At 38.6% G+C, this 8,877-nt stretch overlaps 1 protein-coding gene across 2 annotated transcripts in view; it reads left to right on the forward strand.

Moving 5' to 3' along the window:
* Nucleotides 1–8,525, forward strand: part of gldc.S (glycine decarboxylase S homeolog) — a 33,658-nt gene extending 25,133 nt beyond the window's left edge. Inside the window, exons 17-26 of one of the 2 annotated variants that reach the window (XR_005963419.1) lie at nt 806–931; nt 1,438–1,587; nt 1,738–1,850; nt 2,231–2,369; nt 2,830–2,941; nt 3,883–3,978; nt 4,228–4,400; nt 4,844–4,924; nt 5,860–6,932; nt 8,193–8,371. Coding sequence is in view for 1 of the 2 variants with exons in the window: in NM_001086672.1 (NP_001080141.1) it covers nt 806–931; nt 1,438–1,587; nt 1,738–1,850; nt 2,231–2,369; nt 2,830–2,941; nt 3,883–3,978; nt 4,228–4,400; nt 4,844–4,924; nt 8,193–8,336 (1,134 nt within the window). In the remaining variant the exon portion in view is untranslated. 2 annotated transcript variants of the gene reach the window in all.
* The last annotated feature ends 352 nt before the right edge of the window (nt 8,526–8,877 follow it).

Consider the following 8,877-nt stretch of genomic DNA (forward strand, 5'->3'; position numbering starts at 1 on the left):
AGCACTCCAATTTCGTGTTAAACCCGGCTTTTTTTAAATTCAAATGTAGCATAGCGACGTTTCGGACACTATAGGTCCTTTTTCAAGCTAACGTTAGCTTGAAAAAGGACCTCTTGGGTCTACTATGCTACATTTGAAATAAAGGCGGTTTTAATGCGAAATTGGAGCGCTGCGATCCTTATATACAGGTGTTTTAACATTTCAAAAATGCTGAGGAAGGGGCATTTACTGCAGCTGGGTCTAAAGTTACTCCACTGTTCACATAAAATGCATCTAATGAACTATATTGGCATAAAATAAATGTTACTGCAATAATCTATATATTAACACACCTACACTGTGTACACCTACCAAAGCCTTAACATGTAACTGCCATTCAGTGAGTTGCTTGTGGAGAGAAAGGCACCCAGTCATGAGGGTAGCTAAGGTACTTGCCAAAAGCATTTCTAATGTATTTTTCTGTACATACAAATCCTATACACATTCTATGTGGAGCTCAAGACTGCTCTATACCTAGTCCTCACTCCTCTACATTTATTTCACATTGCTCTGTTCAACAAGATCAAGTTGTAGAAACTTGGTCCTGTATATCACATGGGACACTAGACATTTGTAACACATCTCTAGTGGGGCTAAAAGAATCTCTAAGACACATGTATACTTTTTTGGCCACTTCATTTATTTATTTATCATTATTTAACATGTTATAATAAACATTCAATTAATTTTTCTGCTACTGTTCTCAGTGGTAGAATATAAATTCTTGATCTAAACTCTTAAGTACAATGTTTTATCTCAAACCTAGGTTTGTTTAATTCCTAAATCTGCGCACGGAACCAACCCTGCAAGTGCTCAGATGGCAGGAATGAAAATTCAGCCAGTGGAAGTGGATAAAAATGGAAGCATTGACCTTGTTCATTTAAAAGCTATGGTAATTCTTACTAACAAAATATTTTTGTGTGTGTTTTTGTCAGATAAACATGTGTCCCCAGTGGCATAACTGGATGTAACTGGGCCTTGGTGAAAATGTATTTTAGAGGAGGGAATCTTCTTTTTCCTAAACATATATTTAAAGCACTTTGTGCCTCACTCCTGACCCCCCCCCCCCCCAGTACACCTGCTCCCTCTATGGAGAATTTATGAAATGCTACAAAATCTGATAATGTTTTAATGCAATATCTAATCAGATAAAAGTGAGTGGTTTTCTGGTTTTCATGCATCAGTTCAATGGAACAAGTGTATACAACTGGATCTTGTCAGATGAAAAGACATTATGACATTTACGTTGTGTCAAATCTTTTATTACCTGTATAGTGCATCAGTCTAAAGTACTGCTGAAGATAAAGGGATATGATAGAGGTTTTTGGCAGAAAGGTAACTTGTATGCATGTGGGTTTTTGTTACTTTTTTTTTTAATTTGTATCTGTATGGTTTCAGGTGGATAAACACAGAGACAACTTGGCAGCAATAATGATTACATACCCCTCAACTAATGGGGTTTTTGAGGAAGATATAAGTAACGTGTGTGACCTTATTCATAAAAATGGTGGTCAGGTTTATTTGGATGGTGCCAATATGAACGCTCAGGTGAGTCTGATTTTTATGCCAATTCCTAAACAGCCTTTATATCTTCTGTGCTGTTGTAATGGCATATTTGGGTTCTTTAAGCGCTGCATTTTTAGTAGTCCCCAGGATGTTTAATACTTTATTTAAGAACTGTTTTACGTTTCTGAACAGGTTGGTTTATGTCGTCCTGGGGACTATGGTTCTGATGTCTCTCACTTGAACCTACATAAGACATTCTGCATCCCCCATGGTGGAGGTGGTCCTGGCATGGGGCCGATAGGAGTGTAAGTTACACTGAATTATTCTTTGTCACCCCAATCAGTATGATCATGCACTTTGGCTTATGGACAGATAGTACTTTTTTTTTTTTTGCTGTAAATAAAGGTTAGCATAACTGTTTGTGCAATGGAAGCTATCCAGGCTGTTACCCAGGGCCATAACTTCCAGGGGGCCCATTGTCACATGAGGGCAGGATCAAGGCTTTGGGCAGAGCAGGAGCAGGACTGGGTTGTTGTGGGAGTGGCAGAGCATACACTGGAGCCCAAATAATTATACAGACTCCTGTGTTATTGAAAGATTATAGAGTGTTCAGACTTCTTCAGAGAGCACAGAGTATGGGGTATAAGTGTATATAATTACCAATGATGTCTTTATTTTATTGCAGAAAGAAGCATCTTGCCCCTTATTTGCCCAGCCACCCAGTCATTGCTCTTCCAAATGACAATACTTCCAGTTTGGGGACTATTAGTGCTGCACCATGGGGGTCCAGTGCAATTCTGCCTATTTCCTGGGCTTACATAAAGGTATTGGTTTATTTATGCTAAGAATCTATCCACTTAACACATTATGATGAACAGACACATGAGAAGCAAGTAGCACAGAGTCCAGTAGGGTTGGCAAATTCAAAACTTTGCCTCACATTTCACTTCATACTTCTGTTTAGTAGCAAGGGTGTTACGAGATATTTACTTAAAGGTGCAGTTAAAATGAAATTACCTTTTTGTATGATGTAGACATTGATACTGTGAAATAATTAGCAAATTGGGCAAATTCATGATACTAATTTATCCGAATCCTTTCATTTTCAGTTAAATAAATCTTGTGATTTGACATTCAAATTCTTGACAGCTGAATGACAGTTTTGATCGACAGTCACATGCTATTTTATGGAGATATGGCTCTACAAAATACAGTGCTTGTTTGTTTGTTTTTTTTGGTAATAATTCAGTTCCATGTTAGGTTTCTATTTTTTTTTTTTTGTAGATGATGGGTGCAAAAGGACTGAAACATGCTACAGAAGTGGCCATACTGAATGCCAACTATATGGCAAAGAGACTAGAAAAACACTACAAAATCCTATTCAAGGGATCTAGAGGCAAGTCGGTGAAAGTTTGGCATATGTCCCATGGCTGTCAACTAAAATCCTCAATAAACAAATAGACTTAAATACTCTATTTGCCACTTATTCAGTGACAATTGACTGGACTTATGGGTTCAAGTGATTCTCACAGGAACAAATGGGGGGCAATTTGTATGTTGTCACCAAGCTGAAAATGGTCAGACCGCAAAATGCCTCCTTAGACAATACTCTTAAAGGGATACTGTCATGGGGAAAAAAAAATTCCAAAATGAATCCGTTAATAGTGCTGCTCCAGCAGAATTCTGCACGGAAATCCATTTCTCAAAAGAGCAAACAGTTTTTTTTGTGTTTTTTTATATTCAATTTTGAAATCTGACATGGGGCTAGACATATTGTCAATTTCCCAGCTGCCCCAAGTCATGTGACTTGTACTCTGATAAACTTCAATCACTCTTTACTGCTGTACTGCAAGTTGGAGTGATATCACCCCCCTCCCTTTCCCCCCCAGCAGCCAAACAAAAGAACAATGGGAAGGTAACCAGATAGCAGCTCCCTAACACAAGATAACAGCTGCCTGGTAGATCTAAGAACAACACTCAATAGTAAAAACCCATGTCTCACTGAGACACATTCAGTTACATTGAGAAGGAAAAACAGCAGCCTGCCAGAAAGCATTTCTCTCCTAAAGTGCAGGCACAAGTCACTTGACCAGGGGCAGCTGGGAAATTGACAAAATGTCTAGCCCCATGTCAGATTTCAAAATTGAATATAAAAAAATCTGTTTGCTCTTTTGAGAAATGGATTTCAGTGCAGAATTCTGCTGGAGTAGCACTATTAACTGATGCGTTTTGAAAAAAACATGTTTTCCGATGACCCTTTAAGTAACAATTGCTTTTGAAGGGCTAACACTCATTATACTCCATGAAGTGATTTTTTATTATTTTTCTTTTTTTAAGGATTTGTTGCTCATGAATTCATTCTTGATGTAAGACCCTTCAAGAAGTCTGCAAACATTGAGGCAGTAGATGTTGCAAAGAGACTGCAAGACTATGGTGAGCTAAAGAAAAAATCTCTTGTGGAACTAGCATCGTAAGCATTTTAAAACTAAACTATAGTTTGGTTTTCTGATCCATTAATTTACAAAAAAATTTTTCTTCTGACTCATCAATGACCTCTGTTTATGTAAAGCTGTTGGAGGGAGTTCATCATCAGCTGGGGGGTGGAGGATGCAAATTCTGAGCTAAATGGGAAAGCTACTTTTTTTTTTTTTATATCCCTTGTAATTATTGTCTTTATTCCAGGATTTCATGCACCTACCATGTCCTGGCCAGTGGCAGGAACTCTAATGATTGAGCCAACTGAGTCTGAAGATAAAGCCGAGATGGATCGCTTCTGTGATGCGATGATTAGCATCAGGCAGGAGATTGCTGATATTGAGGAAGGCAGAATGGACTCAAGGATTAATCCACTAAAAGTAAATTTTTCACCATTAATAAAAAAAGTTCAAACATTTATCATCTATCCCAAATAACTATGACCAAAGGCATTGGTTAGCTTTATACAGGCACAGACCTAAAATACCTAGCTGTGTTCTTTGATATTTTGCCTTTCCAAGAAGACATCCAGTGATCATATCATCATCGCCACTTCCTGTTCTTTGCTCATTCCTGCTTTAGGTCTCTTACACAGGGGCGGTTTTTACAATGTTTTAAATCAACAAATCGTAAAGCTCAGATGATAGATGATGATCCTACGTAACAACACTTCAAGTGAAAATATATATTTTTAGATTTGTCCATTTATTGTCCACAAAAATATATATATAATCTTTATAGTGTTAAGTAATATGAATTCAAGTGCTTGCTTCTTCCCCCTCGTAAAGATCATTTATTCTGGCATTATGATTTCATTTTATAGATGGCTCCACATACATTGACTTGCATTGCATCTTCCATTTGGGATCGTCCTTATTCAAGAGAAGTGGCTGCGTTTCCCTTGGTATGTGACTATGAAAATTGTACTGTATGAAGGTCTCTGCTGAAAACAACCAACAGGCAGTTCTATTAAGAATGCTGTAGGATTTCCTAAGATTATCATTTAGATTTTTTTTTTCTCAGCCTCCTCTTCTACTATTCTTACATTCTTTAAATGTATGAAGTTAAATCAGGTTTTACTAATTAAAAATATCATATCTAAACTGCAGAGACAACCTTTCTGCTCAGTGTCTAAGGCTACGCAGAGATCTACAATCATACAACATACACATTGGGTGGATAAGTAATATAATAATTATGTACACAGAGCATAAGTGCTATGTGGTTTTAGAGACGGTAGGAAGGACCCTGCGCTATACATCTTACAGTCTAAGTGGGTGGATAACATACAGGCACAAATGGGAGCACAAACGTACACAAGGTTAAGACTCCTTTGAAGGAGAATTCAACCCTAAACATAAGAAACCCTCCTCCTCCCAGCCTAAGTGTTAACCTGGGCAAATGCCCCTAATGTTTTACTTACCCCTCGGTGCAGATTCAGGCATCGGAGTTCATGGGCACCATCTTGAACCGCTTCAGTAATCTTCAGGATGAGACCGGCATGTTGGCACAGTTGGAGAAATTTTCCGTCTCTCATACAACTGCGCATGCGCTGAAACTCACGGAAATTGCAGAAGCGTCTGTCTCATTCCGAAGATTACCGAAGTGGCTCAAGATGGCACCCATGAACTCTGATGCCTGAATCTGCACCGAGGGGTAAGTATTACGCTAGGGGCATTTGCCCGGGGTAACACTTAGGCTGGGGGGAGGAGGGGTCTATGTAGGGTAGGGGTGTTGGGGGTTTTTTACGTTTAGTGTTGAATTCTCCTTTAAGTACCAGGACTAGACTACTGTTCTACTGCTCCAAAAAGTAGTCTTGAGTTTTTTTTTTTCTTGAAGAGATTAAAAAGGCGCTTATTACAGAGGAATTCAGAGATGGAATTCCAGAGCTAAGCAGCAGCAACATAGAAATGTACAAGACGAGAGGTGGCAGTGGATGGTTTGAAAAGACGTTGGCTCTGAGAGGAGTGGAGGAGACAGCCAGGAACTTAATGAGATAAGTGAAGAAATGTAGCGAGGCACAGAGTGGCTACTTTGAATGTTAACAGAAGGATTTTATATGCTATCCTTTGCTTAACATGTAGTTATGATAAAGGTTTTACCTGGGGTAAATCCCTCTTAGACAGAAAGATGGGATTCAGGGAGACCAGTTAGTAGGAGATTTCAATAGTCTATATGGGATAGGTTAAGGATTAGTGTTTTGGCTATTTGTGAAAGAAATTTATCTTCGCAATATTGCAAAGGAAAAATCGGAAGGTTTTGGAGTAGTAGTAATATGATTAGAAAAGAAGAGGGGCTGGTCAAAGGTGACCCCCAGGAAGCGTGTGGAATTATTAGTCATGCCATCAATAGTAATGGTGAAAGAGAAGGGCTAACCACAAACTCTGTTTTAGCTAAGTTGAGCTTGAGGTGGCATTGGTTCATCCGGGAGGAGATGGCTAGGAGGCAGTTCATGATCTGAATGTCCGTGGTTAGTGAAGAGATTCCATTAGCCTATAGGTGGTATTTAAGGCAAAATTAAGATATAAGGTCTCTTAATGAGAGAGTATACAAGGAGAACAGCAGAGTACAGTACCCTGAGGCACCCCCACACTAAGCTGAAACAGGGAAAATGATTTGTTAGCAAAAGTAAAAGTGAAGGAGCAATTAGAAAGGTAGGAAGAGAACAAGGATTCCCTTCATCTTGATCCTAGATACCAAGTAAAAGGAGAATTCGCATTAGAAAACATTGGTCAGCAGTATCAAAAGCAGAAGATAAGTGCAGGAGAATTTGAATCAAGTAATGTCCTTTGGTATTTGCAGTCTGGAGATTGTATGTAACGCTACATAAGGCTATGGAGTGCACATGTCGAAAGCTAGACTGCTTTGGGTCAAGCAGATTATGGGTGCAGAGGAAGCTTAGAGAGAGACAGGTCAGTATTTAAACAAACAGGATGGGTCCAGTGTAGCCTTATTAAAAATGTCTGACACAGGCCTGTTTGAAAAAGAGGAAAGTAGCAGAAGTTAGCGTGGAAATGAATATATGAGCTGGAGTAAGGACAGGGGCACACTGTTTTTGTAGTGGTGATGTCATAGGATCAGGTGAGCAAGTTGTAGATGGTAAGGACAGGAGAAGCTTTGAGAATTCAGGCTACTTTGCTTTTAAAATCTGCAAAGTTCAGGGGGGTATGTTCAGCTCTCATTCCTTTCATTGTCCCAAAGGGAATGGGCACTTGTAACTGAGTGACAAGCTGAACTCTGCAGCCCCCCAAGTCCCTTCCTTGCCTCTGTTTCCCTCACTATGAAACTGTGATTAGCTGCAAGTTACTGTAAAGTTTTACTGTGTTCCAGTATCGGCTGCTGACACTTCTATTTGTACATCTTCTATTGTGTATAAACCATTGAAGCAGTAGCGTTCTTGGATACTATTGTGTGGCCCACCTGCTGCCAGCAACAACTCTCTTCAGCCTTAGATTAAACCAAATGTGATTTAATAGCAATTTTAGACGTGGGAGGTCCAAAACTGGGTGTTCGAATGGTATGCTAAAAACTGCATTATTATGAATATACATGTTAGAAAATGGAGAAATCAAGATATATGTCCCCTTTTAGACAAACCAACCTGACCAAGTCTATTTAATCAAAAGGAATAGTTTTTATTGCCAAAAAATTTGGGAATTTATCTCGGACCCCCAAAATGAATCCCAAAGAAAGCAATTGAATAATGTAACATATTGTTAGGTTGAAAAAAGACACGCGTCCATCAAGTTCAACCTTTTTAAGTCTATATATAATCTGCCTAACTGCCAGTTGTTTCAGAGGAAGGCAAAAAAACTCCATCTGAAGACTCTCCAATTTGCCTCAGAGGGGGGAAAAACTCCTTCCTGACTCCAAAATCAGACGAGTCCCTGGATCAACTTGTACTATGAGCTGTATGGCGTTTTCTAGATGGGGCCTTACATAATGTTTTATTATTTCAATTTGCCTAGTTCATTAATTCTTTAGGTCAGATTGAAGTACAAGCTTATTTCCTAGCAGATTGATCCGATTTCTTTTGAATGTAATCCAGCTTGATTAGCTTTACTTGTATTAATAAATCCCACAATTATGAATGGATTATTAAATCTGCCCTCCTGCTTTTAAGAACAATTGGAAATGAATCTTTTCTGACCAACAATTTTTCTTCTTTTCAGCCATTTGTCAGACCAGAGAGCAAATTCTGGCCCTCCATTGCACGAATTGATGACATTTATGGTGATCAGCACTTGGTTTGTACCTGTCCACCAATGGAGGTCTACGAATCTCCTTTTACAGAACAGAAGAGAGCCTCCTCATAAACTAGATTGCTTTTCTGCTCCCCCCCCCCAAAGTCTACAGACCAGTTGTTAACCACTCAACAAAATGGCTTTTACAGTTTCATATACTGTGTGTATATATATAAATATATATTTTATCAAATGTGTATACTGTTAGTCAAATTTGTGAATATATTATACAAAATGAAAGCAATTAAACTTTTTAAATAAGCTGCATCTTCTTCTATCATAATTGCCTTAGACTATGCATCTGTTTTAATCCATGACTGCTGTTTAGCACAAGTGTCAGTGTCAAATATTCTATTTGTGTGTTTGTGAGCCCCGGCTACACTCTTGAGTGTGCTTCTGAGTGTATGGGACATTAACCCAAAACAATTCAATAAATTGTTTGATCATAAACCTTATTTTTATGACATTTTTTATAAATGCAGACTATACAGTATCTAGTAGAATTAAGTCAAACGCAACTGGACATTTAAGAGTTTTTCTTGAAAACTTTCACCACTCTTCCGAGTGGTTGAACTGAAGAAGCCACTCTGATGATACTGTATCTCATGACCCG

The sequence above is a fragment of the Xenopus laevis genome, chromosome 1S (assembly GCF_017654675.1).
Source record: "Xenopus laevis strain J_2021 chromosome 1S, Xenopus_laevis_v10.1, whole genome shotgun sequence".
NCBI lineage: Eukaryota > Metazoa > Chordata > Amphibia > Anura > Pipidae > Xenopus > Xenopus laevis.